Source organism: Dermacentor variabilis, chromosome 10, assembly GCF_050947875.1.
Source record: "Dermacentor variabilis isolate Ectoservices chromosome 10, ASM5094787v1, whole genome shotgun sequence".
In the NCBI taxonomy this organism is placed as follows: Eukaryota; Metazoa; Arthropoda; class Arachnida; order Ixodida; family Ixodidae; genus Dermacentor; species Dermacentor variabilis.
This window is the reverse complement of record NC_134577.1, coordinates 46,569,333-46,589,282: the sequence shown is the minus strand read 5'-3', so window position 1 is coordinate 46,589,282 and position 19,950 is coordinate 46,569,333. Positions and strand designations below refer to the sequence as shown.

The window sequence follows — 19,950 nt, the reverse complement described above, 5'->3', positions numbered from 1 at the left end:
GATATGTTCAAAACGGGCAGACAGGCTGTTTGCAGATGAGTTTGGTTTTTATCTTTCTCTTCAAACATATAATGTCAACTGAGTTTGCCTATACCGGTCGTTCGGGCTATATCATTTAAAACATCACGTTGGTACCCTACACTATCGATGAACTGTTCCAACACTGTGTCTGTTGCGTCAGAATGGTGTTATTGCATTCTGCTCTTGCAAACGTTGTGACGGCAGAGAGCCATGATTAAAATATTTATTTGGTTTTTATCTTCCAAAAGCAAAAACCGATTGAAAATGGCAGTAACAGGAAGTCCTTTTTCTTTTTTTGGTATTCTATTTTCTTTTCTTTTGCGGTATATGTACCAGTGATACAGGAGGTGCCGCCATTCTGTAGTTTTATGTTTCTATTTTATTTTTATTTTTTGCTCAGGACTGGTTGCCCCGCAAGGCAAAAGCTCTGTTTCCTGCAACTGAACATCTATAGGTAAAGCACGTAGCTGGATTTCATGCAACAAGAGCAGATCGATTCACTGACTATCCCTTCTTGGTTATTCGCCGCTGTGTATGACATAATTCCAGACGGCAAATCCTGATGACATGCAGTCGTTCAATGCAGCTCGTCCAACTGTATTTGATTGCTTTAATGTAGCCTCTGTACATGTGATGCAGTGGGTTGGTCAACTTTCATTGCCCATTCGCCAACCCGTGTTCGCCGTCTGCAGCACATGCGATATCGGGAGATCTACCCTGTGTGATCATGGTGAAGATCTCATATGTGGGTTGGTGGAGGGTCATGATGACGATGCGAACCGTGGCGGCGCAGTTCAGACATAGTCGATGAGGAAGACGCTGTCGAGGATGTCCACGCCAGAGATGGCTTTGTCTAGTAATACCGTATCTGCATTAAGAAATCAAAAGTTCCTGTGTGTAGGTTATGTACATTAGTATGGTTGACAAGTGTGTTATGAGCTGCAGGCATTATCTGTAGGCAACATTCCGCCCTGACTGGGAAAGTAACGCTTAACGCTGTGGCAAATGCTCTGAGCAGTTACAGTGTATGAGAACACATGGTGCCAGTGAATATGCAGTAGCGCTGACACGTTTGCCAACAGCTCGTGGGATTGGCTTGCATGGAGTCCGCTTCTGTAGTGCCCATTGTACAGTAGATAGGTAGGTTGCATTTACTGCCCACAGGCGTCGCGCCTCTCGTATACTACAGTAGGGGCAAGGGAGGTTCACATGTTTCATGCTGGTTATGCTATAGAACACTAATGACGACTGCAACTGTTTAGGATAATGATGTGCAAGTCAAACGTAAATATGGAGCTCTTTTGCACCAATCATTATGTCGACCCATTGTGCACCGTTTGCCAGTCACTGTAGTAACGTAGTGGTAAGTGGTTGTTTATTGAAACAAATAAAGAAATGAACGACACGAAATTATTGCTGACTGTGCTTTAACGTGGCTGACCTGTTCAGCGCGGTAAATGACTCAATAAGCTCAGGACGACACGTAGGCTGCGATTCTCACACTGACCTCATCACTCCCAGGTTGACCTAGCCCCTGGAGCAGCGAGGTGAACAGCATCCACTGCCGCACGGTCGTGTCGGGCCACAGGTGTCAATTGCGAGCAATGTAGTTGACGCAGTGCTGCAGCTTTGCCGGTCTCATGAACAATCTGTGATGTCTCCCCGCGCGCGGCTTCTCCAGCTTGGATGTCGGTTGGCCAAGATGTCCAGCAGGGTGTGACCTTCTTCTTTCTCTGCATGTTGAAGTGCCAACGTGTGTTGTTTAAGTGACTCGGGCGCTCATATTTGCAGATACGTATGTTTTGCTACGTTTTGACATTATTTTGTGTCAGTGATGCCCTGCTACCACGATATTTGAAGCTAACAAATAAAGATCCTTGCCTGTAGATGTCGATGTGAACAAATGCACCGCTTTGGGTAATCTGAACCGTGAGGCTGCGTTCTAATACTTATTCAATATGCGAAATGTCTAAAGAATGTGTAAAAGAAATACGAAAGGCTAGTTTCCTGTGCAGAAATTGGCGACAAACACACTCCAAGGCAGCCGCGTCTGCAGACGGAGCTCAGCGTGCCTTTTTCGGCCGCACAGTTGTCACAACGGCGCGCTTAGGCTTGCTCAACAAGTGGTCGGTGAGTGCGACATGGCTTCCAGGTACGACAAGCGTCCCCGGATAAGCCAATCTCTTCCACGAAACGCATAACCGGCGCACACTCAACATGGGCCGAGGTGCGCAAATCAACGGGCGAAAGTCCCGGCGCCCTTCCAAAGCGTTCCCAGCGGCTCGCGACAGAGGGTATAGCATAGCAAACTGAGAAAGGCGGATTAGTAAGTTAAGCATGCTGTAAACTATTTTCCTTTTTGTGAGCTGGAGATTTACCGTCTAGTTCTGAGCTTCGGAATAATTTGTTAGCACTTGCCTTCATAAAGCGCATTAGGGGGCAGCATAAACTCAAACGTTATCAATTCTGGAACTGTTCAAACATATTGTTCCGTTTCCATGTTCAACTGCATTTGTTTATATCTGTTCAGTTATTACACCGAAACGTGCAATTGGGACTACTACAACATAATTAAAAACTGGCTACATAGAGATCACATTCCATGCAATTACGTTGACAGGCATTCCAATCTGTTACTTTCTGGTGATGTTTCCATTTATGCTGATGGTACAGTGATTCTAAAGTGGAATATAGCCAATGCAAAAAAAATTTACCTTCGCGTTAACAGCTTGTACTTTCTGGACTGCGTATGAAACGTTTCCTTAAACTAGCTTCATGTGCGCCTTGCAATGGGAGCAGATATGCGCTTGTTTCCCTATCGGAATTCACATCCTGTGGCGATTCATTACTTAGACTCGGGCATCTGGCACACTTTGGCTGCCTACACAAAGCAGTAGTATGCCACTGACACGTCAATGTTTGAAATATTTAGCATTGTTTGGTACTAATAAGACGCGTCATAAGATGGCTTATAGTTTATGGCTAGAATTGTCCCCCGTGGAGCACGCGGGTTGCGCGGCGCGCTTGTCCCCAAACGCCAACTAGACGCACGCGCTCTCGCGCAAGAACGTTGCGACGTCATTCGAATGTTTAGATAACGTCTCGTTTATATTAACGGTACTATTTGTATCCTTGCTTGACAGTGAGCATTGTGACTGAAGTATTTTCTTCGTAGACGGCTTAGGGCATGTTCTTGCTTATTTTTCGCGTGTTACGATGCGCTCTATTTTGACTTTCACTTTCCTTTTTACCGCACATATGTGTCATGTCTTTTTCTATACTTCTCACCATATATTGTCTAATAGCAGTGAAAAGCACCCCTCACACGTTGCTCCGATGAGAAGCCTGCAAAGCACTGTGAGTAAATGAGTGCATAAATAAATAAATTGTACTATAGCTCAGATGCTGTGGTCTGCGCTCCGTAAGCGGCTCTAGAAACCAGGGTCCGCAAATTTCGTCTTCGCGCTGTCCGTAGCACCGAATGTCTGTCGAACAGTGTGCAAATTCCTGAAAACGGAGTGAAACATGCGACAAGCATCTGTTTCTCCCTGATGTAGTTGGCAGCACTCTTTTATTTTTTCTGGTACAGCTCCAGAGCAGCGTGCTCGGCGGAAGGGGCGGTGATGGCGAAGATCACCCCATCACGGACTTCGGAGAATCCCTCGATCTGGAGAAGCCTGGTGCGCGGGCCACCGAACAGCCACAGACCCAGACTGGAGAGGTTCAGCTCGAACGTCGGGTCTCGAAGCGGCGTCCGAGCGGCCACATATACCGTCACGACGACGTGGCCATTCGCACCATTGCTGAAATTTCCGACAAACGCGTGGTTGCGAACACACAGAAATAAAGAGACACAAAACACCGCTGGCCCAAAGGCCAGAAGAGGACGACGATGGCGACGTGCAAGACGACGGCCACTTCACATACCACGAGTCGAACAAACAGTGGCGTAGCAACAGGGGGGGGCCGGGGGGCCGTAGGCCCGGGGTGCGAGGGGCCAGTGGGGGGGGGGGGGTCATATACGCCTGAAGACACCCCTCTTTCCGCCGGCTACACCCCGGGGGGGGGGGGGGGGGTGACAGAAGACCTACGGGCCCCAGGTGCCAGACGTCCTAGCTACGCTACTGCGAACAAATAAGTGTTTGCGGAGCAGATCCTTGTTAGCCTACGTATAGTTTGGGGCGGGTCATCGATATGCAGCACCGATAAGACGGCGGCTTACTGTGTTATGTAGTTGGTAAAGGCAGAGGAAAGTCAAGGAGTGGAATGTTCGTGGATTGCATGAACAGCTCAAAGAGCGGAAAACTACGCACGACTGCAAAATTTGGTGGAGGTGTTCGCGGCGGCGTATGCTATTCGTCTACTGTGTTTTTCTACAAGCCACCAAGGTGGTTCGGGATCCTTTTAACCCTGTAATGCATAGCGCGCCTTCTGAATACTGCGCCGGTCGAAACTTCAAAGTTTGTGCAGGTGAAACACAGGTACCGATATCTATTGACTGGGGAAAAGTCGAATGCTAACACCTTAGCAATCGAAGTGCTAACTGCAGTGCTCACTATGTTTACTCGCCAGTTGTGTACCGTACAAATTCGTACTCCATGGCGTGAAATCAAGAAAATCCTACGAATTCAGCGTAGAAGCGTGTTTGGGCATTACAGGGTTAAATGCTCCCCGATGCTCTCGGCCTCGGTGTTCGATTGCTTGAACACCGAATTCGTCAAAGTAGGAAAACTGCAGCGATTGACAACAAAGCCTGAAGGGACGCACCACTTCTGCAATATTCGGAGTTTGTCGTGAAGACATGCCACAGGTTGAGTAGATTAAAATTTCTCGGGATGTCTTATCACGCGCACCCCGTAACTAGCGCGTGTGTGGTGTGTAGCGGGAAAAGTTACACGGAATATTCGTATTTTGCGTAGGTTAAGCAATCGCCGCATATGAATGAAAAGCTAATCGGATAGCGCATGTACTTTGCTGTTGTTCCGTAGTTTTTTTCCGCGTCCATTTCTCGGCAATTCCACCCCCTTCGAACAGCTGTGCACAGTGCTTATTACCTGGAGGCTTCCGTAAAGCTGTTCCAACTTTCTCGATCCTATAGGAATGGAGATTCTCTCGTGCAGCAACCGCCTTTCGGTTTTTACGGACGTTCTTCAGAACTGAAGAGTCACCGCTAAGGCGTTCTGATATTTTTCATTTCCCTGCCAGCGTTAATTCCGATTCCCGGCAGCTGTCATTGTAGTGATGAATTCGATGTCAATTTTTTCTGAAATTCGCACTTTCTGTGTCATTACATGTGCGCGCATATAGACTGCATAAACAAAGATGTTAAGTTTCGTGTGTAACACGTGTAGAGTAACGCCTTGTCTGTGTAAGAATGTTTACGAGCTTCGAAATAAAGAAAGTTGCGTTGAACGCCGTGCGTGTCTGGTCTCGCTTCGTTACACATGAGGAAAACGAATAATTCGTTGAATACCTACAAAAGACATCCTTACGTTGGCGTACGCCAGAAGTTCGGCAATTAACTGGCAACTGTTTTGTCAAAGGGACACGTGGGTCTGCTCATAGAAGCAACTGAACAGCGTCTTATGACCGCACCTCGCAGCGCGACCAAACGACGTGATAGATTCGAACATAAAGCGTGTTCAATGACTCCCGACGCAGTTGCGCTACGCTGCTGCAAATCCGACGCAGAGTCTAGCATCGCATCGCAGCCAACGTGACTGGCGGCGTCCTGTGCGCATGAGCGTGTGCCAGCACGGGGATTTTCTTTTATCCGAAAGGTAATTTGCCTCAAGTTGTTTATCAATTAGGCAAGTTCGTATTGATATACGTAGTATTGCAGGCAAAGTAATGTGTGCGTCGAATTTGAGCTTTCCAGATAAGCTCAAATTCGACGCACACATTACATTCCCGATGCTGCCGCGGATGCGGGAGCCGCCGGGGACCTTCTCCGTAGGCGTCGCCGCCGCTGGGAGGCGGCTATCAGAAGTTCAGAGCTGGCAGACCAGCTCTGGGCCGTCCGGCAAGCCGAAGATGCCGCTCGAGTCCAAGGACTTCGAGCCGTCACCTGAGGCCACCACAGCAAGAACTTCCGGACTGTTCTTTATTAAAGTTTCTTCTTCTTTCCAGATAATTCAGACAAAAGAACGCGGTGAGGTACTAACTTTTTATAGGCAGTCCTTTTTTCCACTATTAGTTGAGCAAATTCGTTTTCCAAACATATAAGTTAGTGGCAGTATAAGTGCAACTGCAGGAGTAATGAAATAACCGTCTAGTTTGGGCCTTTCAGAGAATTCAGTGAACAAGAGTAGGCTGAGCTTCTAAGGGGGCTATAGGCTGATTTCTTGTCTCCGAAATGTAACTTGCCCAAATTTGTCTATCAATTAGGCAAGTTAGTATCGGAATATGTTTATTTGCAGGCTGAGTGATGTATATGCCTCGAACTTGAACTTTGCAGATAATTCAGTCAAAAGGAATGCGGCGAGGTACTAACTTTCTATAGGCTTTAGTTTCTTCCGCAGTATGTTGAGCAAACTCGTTTTTCAAACATATAAGCTAGTGTCAGTGTACGTGCAATTACAGGAGTAGACAAGTAAGCATCAAATTTGAGCAATTCAGGGAATTGAGTGAGAAGGACTACGCCGAGCTTCAAAGGGCGCTATGGCTTATTTTTTCAGCAAAAAGTAACTTGGTCAAATTTGTTTATCAATTAGGTAAGTTAGCAACAGTATACGTACGTTTCCAGGCAGAGTTAAATAGGCGCCGAATTTGAGTATTGCAGATAATTGTCAAAAGCAATGCGCTGAGGTACTAACTTTCTATTGGCTGTCGTTTTTCTGCGATAATTTGAGCAATATCGTTTTCCAAACATATAGGTTAGGGGCAGCATAAGTGAAATTGCAGGAGTGGTGAAGTAAGCGTCCAGTTTGAGCCATTCAGAGAACAAAGTGTAGCGTGTAGGCTAAGCTTCTAAGCAGGCTATAGGTTGACTTTTTTCTGCGAAATGTAATTCGCCCAAATTCGTTTATCACTTAGGCGAGTTAGCATCAGTATACGAACATTCGCAGTAGGGTAATGTATACGTCGAATTCGAACTTTGCAGATAATTCAGTCAGAAGGAACGCGGTGACGTATCAACTTTCTATAGGCTCTAGTTTTTCCGCTATCTGTTGAGCAAATTCGTTTTCCAAACATATAAGTTAGTGGCAGTATAAGTGAAACTGCAGGAGTAGTGAAATAAGCGTCGAGTTTGAACCTTTCAGTGAATAGAATGAAGCGAGTAGGCTAAGCTTCCAAGGGGGCTATAGGCTGATTTTTTTCTGCGAAAAGGTATTTCCTAGAATTCTTTTAGAACTTAGGTGAGTTAGCATCTTTATACAAACATGTTCAGTAGGGTAATGTGTGCGTCGAATTTGAACTTTGCAGATAATTCAGTCAAAAGGAATGCGGTGAGGCGCTAACATTCTATAGGCTTTAGTTTTTTCCGATGTAGGTTGTGCAAGTTCGTTTTTCAAACGTATAATTTAGTGGCACTACAAGTGAAATTGCAGGACTATTGAAATAAGCGTTCAGTTTGAGCCTTTCAGAGAACTGAGTGAAGCTAGTAGGCTAAGCTTCTAAGGAGGCAATAGGCTGACTTTTTTTCTGCGAAAAGTTATTTTCCCAAATTCGTTTATCAAATAAGTAAGTATCAGTATACGTACATTTGAAGGCAGACTGAAATTCGCGTGGAGATTGAGCCTTGCAGATAATTCAGTCAAAAGGAATGCGGTGAGGTACCAACTTTCTATAGGCTGTAGCTTTTTCCGCTACAAGTGGAGCAAGTTCGTTTTTAAACGTATGAGTTAGTGGCAGTATAAGGACAATGTCAGGAGTAGTGAATTAAGCGTTCAGTTTGAGCCTTTCAGAGAATTGAGTGAAGCTAAAGGACTAAGCTTCTAAGGAGGCAATAAGCTGATTTTTATCTTACGAAAAGTTATTAGCCCAAATTTGTTTATCAATTAGGTCATTTAGCATCAGTATACGTACATTTGCAAGCAGACTGAAATTCGCGTCGACATTGAGCCTTGCAGATAATTCAGTCAAAAGGAATGTGGTGTGGTGCCAACTTTCTATAGGCTGTAGTTTTTTCCGCTACAAGTTGATCAAGTTCGTTTTTAAACATATACGTTAGTGGCAGTATAAGGACAATGTCAGGAGTAGTGAATTAAACGTCCAGTTTGAGCCATTCAGAGAATAGAGTGAAGCGTGTAGGCTAAGCTTCTAAGGAGGCTATAGGATGACTTTCTTTCTGCGAAAAGTAATTCGCCCACATTCATTTATCACTTCGTCGAGTTAGCATGAGTATATGAACATTTGCAGTAGGGTAATGTATGCGTCGAATTCGCACTTTCCAGATAATTCACTCAGAAGGAACGCGGTGAGGTATCAACATTCTATAGGCTTTAGTTTTTCCGCTATATGTTGAGCAAATTCGTTTTTCAAACGTATAAGTTAGTGCAGTATGAGGAAAATGTCAGGAGTAGTGAATTAAGCGTCCAGTTGGAGCCTTTCAGAGAATAGAGTGAAGCGAATAGGCTAAGCTTCTAAGGAGGCTATAGGTTTTCCTTTTCTGCAAAAAGTAATTCCCCCAAATTTGTTTATCACTTAAGTGAGTTAGCATCTGTATACAAACATTTGCAGTAGGGTAATGTATGCATCGAATTGGAACTTTGAAGATAATTCAGTCAAAAGGAATACGATGAAAGACTAACTTTCTATAGGCTTTAGTTTTTTCCCGCTCTAAGTGAAGCAAGTTCGTTTTTCAAACGTATAGTTTCGTGGCGGTATAAGCGCAATTGCAGGAGTAGTGAAATAAGGGCCCAGTTTGATCTTTCTGAGAATAGAGTGAAGCGTGTAGGCTAAGCTCCTAAAAACACTATACGTTGACTTTTTCACTGCGAAAAGTCATTTGCCCCAATTCGTTTATCACTTAGGCGAGTTAGCATCAGTATACATACATCTGCAGGTAGGGTAGTGTATGCGTCGAATTAGAACTTTGCCGAAAATTGAGTCAAAAGGGAAGCGATGAGGTACCAGCTTTTCATAGCTTTTAGATTTTTCCGCTAGAAGTTGAGCAAGTTCGCTTCTCAAACGTATAATTAAGTGGTAGTATGAGCGAAATCGCAGGAGTAGTGAAATAGGCGTCCAGTTTGAGCCTTTCAGAGAATAGAGTGAAGCAAGTAGGCTAAGTTCTCAGGAGGCTTTAACTTGATTTATTTCTGGGAAAAGTAATTTGGCCAAATTCGTTTATCGCTTAGACTAGTTACCATCAGTATACACATGTTTGCAGGGAGAGTGATGTATACGTCGAATGTGCGCTTTGCAGATAATTCATTCAAAAGGAACGCGCTGACCTTCTAACATTGTATAGGCTGTCGTTTTTTCCGCTATAATTTGAGCAAGTTCGTTTTTCAAACATATAAGATAGTGCAGTATTAGGACAATGTCAGGAGTGGTGAATTAAGCGTCCAGTTTGAGCCTTTCAGAGAACTGAGTGAAAAGGAATAAGAGGAGCTTCTAAGGGTGATATAAGCTGATTTCTTTTTCGGCGAAAAGTAATTTGCCCAAAGTCGTTTATGAATTACGTAAGTTAACATCAGTATACGTACATTTGCAGGCAGAATGAAATACCTGTTGAATTCCAGCCTTGCAGATAATTCAGTCAAAAGGAATGCGGTGAGGTACTAACTTTCAATAGGCTGGTGGTTTTGTGCTATAAGTTGAGCAACTAGTTTTTCAAACATATAAGTTAGTAGAAGTATAAAGGCGATTGCAGGAGTAGTGAACTAAGCGTCCAGTTTGAGCCTTTCAGTGAATTGAGTGAATAGGAGTAGGCTTAGCATTTTAGCGGGTCATAGGCTGATTATCTTTATTCGAAAAGTAATTTGCGCAAATTCGTTTATTAATTAGTCTTGTTAGTATCAGTATAAGTTTATTTGCAGAACGAATAATGTATGCCTAGAACTTGAACTTTCCAGATATTTCAGTAAAAAGGAATGCGGTGACGTACCAATTTTTAATAGGCTTTAGTTATTTCCGCTATACGTTGAGCAAACTATTCTCTCAAAGCTATAACTTAGTGGCAGTATAATTGCAATTGCAGGAGTAATGAAGCCGGCGTCCAGTTTGAGACTTTCAGAGAATTAAATGAATACCAGTTTATTAACGAGCAATAGGCTGATTTTGTTTTCTGCGAAAAGTAATTTGGGCAAATGCACTTATCAATTAGGCAAGTTAGTGTCAGAACACGTTCATTTGCAGGCTGGGTGATTTATGCCTCGAACTTGAACTTTGCAGATAATTCAGGGAAAAGGAATACGTGTGGTACTGACTTTCTGTAGGCTCCAGTATTCCCCACTGTACGCTGAGCAAATTCGTTTTTCAAGCATATCATTTAGTGGCCTGTAAGTGCGATTGCAGAGGTGGGCAAGTAAGCGTCCAGTTTGAGCCTTTCAGATAATTGAGCGAATAGGAGTAGGCTGAGCTTATAAGGTGTCTATAGGTTGATTTTTGTGCGAAAAGTAATTTCCCCAATTTCTTTATCAACTAGGCAAATTAGTAATTTTTTCAATATTACGGAGAAAATTATTCTTTGCCTAATCGTTCATTTATCGCGTTAAATGGCATCTGCGCGTGCCCGGGGACTGATATATGCGGAGAACCAGCGCCTTAGAGACACTTTATTTTTTGTCGGAAAAATGATATTTTCATGGGCTATAGGCTTACCATTTCTTAAATTTTAGGGGAAAAATTATTATTTGCCTAATCGTTCATTTATCGCGTTAAACGGCATCTGCGCGTGCCAGGGTACTGATATACGCCGAGAACCAGCGCCTTAGAGACACCTTATTTTTTGTCGGAAAAATGATATTTTCATGGGCTATAGGCTTACCATTTTTTCAATTTTAGGGGGAAAATTATTCTTTGCCTAATCGTTCATTTATCGCGTTAAACGGCATCTGCGCGTGCCCAAGGACTGATATATGCGGAGAACCAGCGCCTTAGACACACTTTATTTTTTGTCGGGAAAATGATATTTCCATGGGCTATACGCTTATCATTTTCTCAATTTTAGGGGAAAAATTATTCTTTGCCTAATCGTTCATTTATCGCGTTAAACGGCATCTGCGCGTGCCCGGGGACTGATATATGTGGAGAACGAGCACCTTAGACACACTTTATTTTTTGTCGGGAAAATGATATTTCCATGGGCTATACGCTTATCATTTTTTCAATTTTAGGGGAAAAATTATTCTTTGCCTAATCGTTCATTTATCGCGTTAAACGGCATCTGCGCGTGCCCGGGGACTGATATATGTGGAGAACGAGCGCCTTAGACACACTTTATTTTTTGTCGGGAAAATGATATTTCCATGGGCTATAGGCTTACCATTTTTCAATTTTAGGGGAAAAATTATTCTTTGCCTAATCGTTCATTTCTCGCGTTAAACGGCATCTGCGCGTGCCCGGGGACTGATATATGCGGAGAACCAGCGCCTTAAACACACTCTACTTTTTTGTCGGGAAAATGATATTTCCATGGGCTATACGCTTATCATTTTTTCAATTTTAGGGGAAAAATTATTCTTTGCCTAATCGTTCATTTATCGCGTTAAACGGCATCTGCGCGTGCCCGGGGACTGATATATGCGGAGAACCAGCGCCTTAGACACACTTTATTTTTTTGTCGGAAAAAGCGCCCCCAGGCTTCGCTGCGGCGGCGCTAGATGGCGCAGAGTGATATTGGGGAATCGCGAAAGAGTAGTCACTCTGCAGTGCACGTGTCACACCTAACTCGTGTTGACGGTAGCAATTTGTTGTTGGCTATATTGATTCAATGAAAATGCATTACCGTCGACAGCCATCGAGTTATTGTTTCTGCAGAATTTTCTTCTTGTTGTTCGTCGTGGTTAAGCGATAAAGCACCCCAGTAATATAGTACTGTTACTGCATATTCCTCACCATTCTCGTGACCGACTGACAAGAAATGCCGGTCCTTGCGGGGGTGGGAGGTGGTCAGGCTAGCTCTTGGCGGAGGATTCACGCGTTTCTCACGTCAAAGAGTTGGTCTGCTGCCGGGTGGTACTGCTGGTATCTGTCGGGCCTCCTCGAAAGGGGGAGCTATGGGCAGGTCGCGGGGTCCTTCTGAAGCGCAGAAGCACGGTATCGGAATCCCGAGATACGTAGGGCTTCCCCCAGTCCCACCTTCTTTTTGATAACGCTAAATAACCTTCAAAGCTTAACCAGGCACTTATATAATTTTTCATCTTGCCATGCTTAAGCCGGTCGGTACACCTAGATGGGCGAGTTGTTTTAGCATGAAGACGATGTGACGATCACCATCATGGTGATCGCCATTGTATGACATTATATGACGATCATCGTATTGCTCAAGCCATTCTATTTGAGCTGTTCGGAGATATACGCTCTTAATGAAGCATAATTACTTCACTAGAGTTGCTCGACGTAGAAACTGGCCAAGCATGTGACAGTTCACAACCTTCGGTCACGCAATCGCTCTCGCTCCACTTCTTCGATGTATTTCATTCATTTTGCGTTGCTCATGATGCGATTGGCCGAGTAAAACGTTTGTTGCTGGCAAGCACGTGCCTGTTTTCTCGTGTTTAAAACCAAAGGACATACAATTATTGTCACGTGGGCAAAGTAGGAAGTGCGAGGGTTAATATGTGTCGCTGCAAATTATCACATTTCTTTTGTTAATCGTCTGCCCGAGCCATTTCGAGGCTTAAAAACTCAGAATAGAGCGTTTACATTATACAACATGCTGGAGATATTTAGTGGTAGTGCTGCATGAAGTGAACCACTAAGCATTGTTCGGGGACAAATGCCGAAAATTCCAACGCCTAAATGTGCACAGTACTTGAAAGTGTTTCAAACAGCTCACCCTAAGAAGCAAAAGTGGCGTCGGTGAAACATCAGTGTGGTTGGGTAAATAGGTAAGCTGCAACAAAAGAGCGAAACCTCTTTTTTTTTTTGTGTGTGTGCTCTACGTGAATGTTGACAGGAGACTAAAGCTTCCGCCGGGAGAGAACTGCTGGGTGTGTCCGACTGACTATTAATGATAATTAGGGTGAATATCTTGTTAAATGCTATTGAAACCGCAGGGTAAACTGTTCTTGCTCGTGGAGTTGTAGTGAGTTTATAGGAGTGCCCTGTATTTCAATGTGAATGGTACACGCTGCAGGTACGACCTCGTTGATGTGACGCTCCAGTCTCTCCAACTGCTTATTGACAACATTTACGTCGAAGTTAGGAACTGCTTTTGGAAGAAAATGAAGAGTGCTCTTGGGTAAGTGTGACAAATAACCGAAACATGCTTGCTGGAACAGCCAAGCCGGTTTATTAAGAGATGTGTTTGCTGCTAAGTTATGGAGGCAGGAAACAGGATAAGCCCGTACTCTCATTTATTATGCCACAGTTTTATGGCGTTTTTCACTGGTCGATTCGGAGCAGTATTTCTTGCTCCGCGGCAACGAATCCGAATTTCACTGGTCGATCTGGAGCGGGTTCGCGTGTTCCACTGGTCGTTTCGGTTCAACTCGCTCCGCGCCGGATCGCTCTCACTTGCTCCGCCGACGAGGCGCGGATTCGGGCGGAAATAGCTCGCGTCACTTCCGTCTTCAAGCGAAATCGGTACCCGCTTGGTACGCACAACATTGTGTTGCTTCGCAAAATGGCTGCGTTCGGTGCTGCTGTAGCGCTCGCGAGCGATGAGAGCCCGGACGACAGCGATTACGCAGTGACGCGGGTGCTGTACGAAGACTTCTGTGCACGTTGTCCATGCACAATCCTTGCGGGCGCGACATGGAAATGACGGACTATGCGACTGCCACGGTCAAATTACACACGGGGAACGGCGAGTTTGGTTGCCGTGGAAACGTACAGAACGGAAGTAGGGCATGGTTTTCGGAACCGGTTCGTGCGACGTGTACGCAGACTTCCTGTGTGATCCGCCGCGGAGCGTTCTTGCGCTTCACTGGCCGATTCGGATTTGTGAAACCCGAGCGCTCGCTCGAGGATTTCGGCGGCCGCTCCAGATCGACCAGTGAAAAACGCCATTAGACTCATTGGTGTTGTATGCTGCGCATTTACGCATTTATACTGCGACTGATGTTTAGCCTCTTTAAGAGGAAGCTTTAGTTCGGGTGCTCCTATATAAATACACGTGAAAGGAGAATTCGTTTTCCTCGCCGACCTCTGCACCAAATTTGGCGAAGTTTGTTGCATTTAAAAGAAAAACTTGAAATGTAGTGTCTGTTAGTTTCGAATTGCTGATTTAGGTCTTCAATTCTTTTATTAAAAATGGGCAAAAATCTAAAATTTTCAGAAAATGACACTATCAAGTTTACAGCTCTGACTCTGCATTAAAAACGTGATATCACAAATCTATGAATTGCGTCTAATAGTACATATAAAGCGGACAAAATTGATATGCTCGACATGAATCTAAAGAAAGCTGGTAATATGGAAATACAGCTTTTGCAGAACCCTTGTACACAACGTAACACATTCACGTAAGATATAAAATGACATGTCGAGACATGTCGAGTTTGTCCGCTTTCAATGATCTAACGGATGCCGTTCACAGAATTGTGATATCTGTTTTTGGTGCAGAGTTATTAATTTGTAAACTTCGTGCTTCTATTTTTTTTCAAACTTGCGAAATTTTGGAAATGTTTTGAACAAAATTTAGGCCCTAAATTGAAATTCCGCTTCCAACAATCACTAGAACTTAACTTTCTTTCTAAAATGCAACAAATTTCATTAAAATGGGTCCAGGGGTTATCCCAGACAAACGTTTTTGCGTTTTACATGTATTTGAATAGGCCACGTCGGAATTGGGCCCGAGTTGAAGCTTCCTCTTAATGCCATCTTACGTACACCCTACGTAATTAATTGGTCCATCGATAACTCATTGCCGCATGCATGGCACTATTCGACTAAATCTGGACCTTGCGTTACAAAACACCTCACCTTATCAACATATCCTGCTAAAATAGTAAAACCCATAATAGGTATTTATTTCTGAGCAGCAGTATATGAAATTTGTTTGAAACAGGTGACTGTTATTGCATGACCCAGGAACTGCGCCTTGGTCAACAAAGTCCACAAGTAAACTTTAGTATAGCAACGTAGTACATAAACTAAATAGAACTTTCGCATCTGGGGACGAAAATGGACGTTGAGTAAGAAAGGGAGAGAGCGAGAGCAAAATGTTTGAAGAGAGAAAAAGCAGCGAGGTTGGCCTGAGGATTGTGCATTGGGAAAGAGGAAAGTGGGGAAAGCAAAGGCAAGCAAAGGGGTATTAGAAGTAATGATGAATTAATGCAATAAGGCAAGCACCTGCTGTCCGATTAGTCCGATTTGATTAGTGTACCTCACAACTACACAAGAAGACACTGCTATGTACACACATAATTGCGTAAGATCACGTAGGTACGTACATAAATACACAGTTTCAAATCGCACAACCCATACCAGGCATTGGCAGACATCAGAGCACCAACTCACAGCCGTTTATCCCATGCCGGCTTTTCATATATACTCTGGAAATACATTGGGACATAGGGAGTCATGTCTAAAATATAGGAATGAGGGTGCCATTTTGCTTTTCCGTATGGGTACCAAGACATGCGGCTTTTCTATTTTATGATTTGACTCCTTTCAAGTTATAATTACATGAGAATGGCTTTCAATGCGGTAACTTACTAACCAGAGTTACTTATCTTTTTCAGGAGGCTAGCTGTACTCATGACAGAACTGTTTAATGATCTCGAAACTTTGCTGGCGTCTGATCCGCACTTCCTTTTTGGAACGTGGCTACGTGATGCACGAAGCTGGGGAACGACAGAACAGGTATCTTTATTTATTTCGTGTTTGTTTCACATATTATTGCGAAATTAAACCCATAAACGCGCTGGCATATGCTTGTGCCTTGCTGTTGTACCGGACACATTAATCAAAGTTCATGCGCTCATTTCTCTCGAACGCAAAATGAGATAAGCCTAACGCCAGCTCGCAGTATGAGCCAATGCTTTTTACATTATAGCAGGCGGTCATCCTAAGTGGAAACATACTGTGTAATACTTCCGCCACAGGTGGCGCAATTGTCACATCAGCTGGATTCAAAATATGACGTTGTACGTACTGAGAGCATCTGTTATTTAGAACCTCTGCAGATCACCGGACACCCAGTTGGGAACGGAAGCACGTACATGTGTCAATGATGTAAATAGGCCTATTTAAACCAAATTCTGTGCACGCAACCTTTGCACTGATGTTCTTTCTTTTGGTAGTGCTTAGTTTTGCTTGTTTTTGTTTGCAAGAAGAACGTTTTCTCTAATACATTTAGTCGATTTGAAAACTACGTACTCGAACCCCATTTTGAACTTACTTTGTCTTCTTGCTATACTTTTTTTTTTTCTCAGAATGTGGCCACTCAACCATAATGCGAATACCATGTTGTGCGTTAAGGCGTTTAGTTTTAGATTGCATAATTTTATAACCAGACTCTTTGCGATACGCAAAGAAAACTTGCGCGAAGCCTCTCGCACCAGGAAAGCGCTACCTACTAAGGAGCGAAACAACCTAACCTAGGCACCTCGCCGAAGTTGCTCCATTGGAGCAAGCCAATGGAGTTGCCTTTTAACGTGTGTAAATATATATATTTTTTCAATTAATAAACTTCTCTCTCCCTAGTTATATACGTTGTAAACGTGCATCAGCGAAAGGAGATGCTGGAGCTCGAACTAGTGCAAAACAGAACACACGTGCTCCGATTAGCATGGCATACTGATTCCTGTTTTTTTGTGAAATGGGCACGCACCACTTTCCACTGTTCCGCCAAGCATCGATGCTCGCACCTCTTAGGCTGCCGTGACAGCAAAAAGTATTTAAAGCTTGCTCACTTCCGCGGAGTTTTGTGGTCTTACCTCCCTCAAGAGAAAAGTATATAACAGCTGTGTCTTACCACTACTCACGTATGGGGCCGAAACCTGGAGGCTTACGAAAAGGGCTCTGCCTAAATTGAGGACGACGTAACGAGCTATGGAAAGAAGAATGATGGGTGTAACGTGAAGGGATAAAAAAAAGGGCAGATTGGGTGAGGGAACAAACGCGAGTTAATTACATCTTAGTAGAAATCAAGAAAAAGAAATGGGCATGGGCAGGACATGTAATGAGGAGGGAAGATAACCGATGGTCATTAAGGGTTACGGACTGGATTCCAAGGGAAGGGAAGCGTGGCGGGGGGCGGCAGAAGGTTAGGTGGGCGGATGAGATTAAGAAGTTTGCAGGGACAACATGGCCACAATTAGTACATGACCGGGGTAGTTGGAGAAGTATGAGAGAGGCCTTTGCCCTGCAGTGGGCTTAACCAGGCTGCTGCTGCTGCTGCTGATGATGATGATCTAAGCGAATAGCAGCCGATGGGGATATGTTGGAGAGGGTGAAGGCGCCGCGAGGAGGAAAGCACAGGCGCGCCGCGGAGCTCAGAGGGGCTCACCGATTACGTGACGTAACGAGGAGGGGAAGTGTGGAGGAGTGGGAAATGGTGGCGGTGACGTCTGTGGCAGTTGCTTCAGCACGTGCTTAACTCGGGATCACGTGCCACCTCGCTCACCGCGCGGCTCCTCCACATGTCTCGCGATCACGTCCCTCAGGCTGGCTCGCATCAGTGCCCTGCTGCTTCGATGAAGTTTACTCAGCTGCCTGTGCGCTTGTTCGGTGAAGCGTGTGTGACCGCTTGTGATCACAAAACCTATCTCTGACTTTGAAAACTATTTTGGTGGGTTCTGGGAAACTTATTCATTTCAGTTTTATGCAGCGCCCTTCTGGTGCATTTGCGTAACATAATAGTCGTCTGAGGCAGATAATATGCGCAGCTCTGATTTTCCGTCTACAAGGCCAGATGCTGACAGTCTTTCTGCTGCAACTATGTTTTTTTTTTTGTACTCCAGGAATCGGATCAATACGAGTACAACGCACGTAACCAGATCGCTCTTTGGGGCCCGAAAGGCGAGGTGAGGCTGATTAGCGTTTCGTATTTCGTATGCTTCTTTTTCACCGTTGTGAACCTTCTCATGCGAAATGCCACTGTAACGTTTCAGATCCGAGACTATGCAGCCAAGCAGTGGTCAGGGCTTGTGCAAAGGTGAGTGATATTGAGGTATATTGGTCACATTGGTCCGGAGTGGTGTATTTGGGTGTGTCGGGCGCTGCGTGTTTGGCGAAGGCTGGTTATTTGTACAGGGCGATAAAGTATACTTTTGTGGTGATGGAATGCATTGTTTTCTGTGGTTGACGTCCGGAAGTGCTTCACAGGGACGTCAGACATCCCGTGATCAGGAATTTATATGTAATCGCTTTAGATAATGTTATCTCTAAGCATTATATTAACGTTAGTTATGCTTTTCACGCGGAATACGATTACTTCTTGCAGTTACTACATGCCCCGCTGGGAGCTCTTCCAGAAATCTCTGTGGCAGTCTCTCGACGAGCACCGTCCTTTCAACGATACACTGTTTGAAGAGCAGGTTTTTAAGCTCGTCGAAGAGCCTTTCACGTTGAGCCAAGGAGCATTCCCCACGTGGCCGCAAGGTAGGATGTTTATATTTTGCTTTATCTGTCAGGTAATGTGGAAGCAAGCTGAATCCGAGCTTTCAGCGCTATAATATGTTCAATCAGAATTAGTCGAGCCCAAAGGCAAGCTGTGCATTCTGACCGGGAAAGAGACATCCTCTTAGGAGGAACCAACACGTCTTGTGCATTCTTCCTTTTGTGGTCGGTGTCCGCAACTGTTGCTTTACGTAGCTATTTCTCTCGGTTAATTCCTGACTTTGTTACCCCATCCTCAACAAATATAAGTTTGCAAGTGCGTTCATCCGAAGAACACTGTTCCGATCCGGTTAACGTTTTACTGCGAACAGCAGTTTGATGTTGCCAGCTAATAATAAGTTACCAGCTAATAATAATGGACCGATCGTGTTCGGTCGGTCAGCCGATTTACGCAGCCTTTTATGGTTGCAGATATTTTATGATTTGAACAATAAGCAGAACATAGGGGCACGCCATAGTTATTTGACAAAGAAAGCGATACCACTTGTCAGAAAACCTGCCAGTACGCGTGATTTGCCTGCGTTGGGGCGGAAAAGCCACAAGGTTTGCAGTACTGGTAGTAGAGTATAAGTCCCTTACTCGATGCTTATCGCTGAGTGTTTCTATGATTTAAACCACCTGGAGATATAACTGAAGTTATATTGACATCTTTGAGTAGAATGTTTTCATGACATGGAATACAAATGAGAAGACGTCACAAACTTTGTACTTTAATAATCTGTTTCGATCTACATGCAAAGCAATGTTGTGTAGATAGTGTGGTAATAGAGCAGTTATATGTTCGTGTGCAATTGACAATGGCTGTAGAATCAGGTTGTTAGCATGTCCGCAGAATATACTAGCCTCAGTGTGCTTACGTTTCTCCAGTGTTCTTTTAAATGAAACGAGGCTTCTTTTTTTGCTGTGAAAGGTGACTCCATCGCCATCAGCAAAGAGCTGCACAGAAAGTACATGCCCATGCTGGTCTGAAATTATCCAGAAGAAAAGAGCCATCGTTCGCCTCAGTAGGCGAACCACAACACGATTTCGAGCCGAGCATGAATTAAGCTTCCTTTTTTGGGAACATGTATACAAAGCATGCCTTTCGTGCCAAGTTTTACGCTCAAGATATCACTCGATCCGTCACAGAAAGAACGGGAAAAATAGATTTTTTTTCTCAATGTCGCCGTAATTACCGCTCACCGGAAACGAATGATGCAGAACCCCTAACGTGAGTACACCAAAGCCCGTCCAGGCGCAACAACATCAACA

General features: G+C 44.3%; 2 protein-coding genes across 2 annotated transcripts; both read left to right on the top strand.

The window, feature by feature from the left end:
* Positions 1-1,270: 1,270 nt before the first annotated feature.
* LOC142559521 (uncharacterized) lies at positions 1,271-3,966 on the top strand. The gene is made up of 2 exons (XM_075671104.1): positions 1,271-1,735; positions 3,611-3,966. The coding sequence occupies exons 1-2, from the start codon at positions 1,676-1,678 to the stop codon at positions 3,866-3,868; spliced, it is 318 nt and encodes a 105-aa protein (XP_075527219.1). The 5' UTR covers positions 1,271-1,675; the 3' UTR covers positions 3,869-3,966.
* A 5,121-nt stretch (positions 3,967-9,087) lies between these two features.
* On the top strand, positions 9,088-19,699 carry LOC142559225 (alpha-N-acetylglucosaminidase-like). Its single transcript, XM_075670853.1, has 7 exons — positions 9,088-9,092; positions 13,268-13,372; positions 15,819-15,939; positions 18,042-18,104; positions 18,192-18,235; positions 18,524-18,681; positions 19,610-19,699. The coding sequence occupies exons 1-7, from the start codon at positions 9,088-9,090 to the stop codon at positions 19,666-19,668; spliced, it is 555 nt and encodes a 184-aa protein (XP_075526968.1). The 3' UTR covers positions 19,669-19,699.
* Positions 19,700-19,950: the final 251 nt, after the last annotated feature.

Coding starts and splice junctions, on each gene's coding strand:
- LOC142559521 (XM_075671104.1), top strand. CDS start 1,676: ATGTCTCCCCGCGCGCGGCTTCTCCAGCTTGGATGTCGGTTGGCCAAG. Junction 1,736..3,610: donor TGGCCAAGATGTCCAGCAGG/GTGTGACCTTCT, acceptor TTTCTGGTACAG/CTCCAGAGCAGCGTGCTCGG.
- LOC142559225 (XM_075670853.1), top strand. Junction 13,373..15,818: donor AAAATGAAGAGTGCTCTTGG/GTAAGTGTGACA, acceptor TATCTTTTTCAG/GAGGCTAGCTGTACTCATGA. Junction 18,236..18,523: donor TGGTCAGGGCTTGTGCAAAG/GTGAGTGATATT, acceptor TACTTCTTGCAG/TTACTACATGCCCCGCTGGG.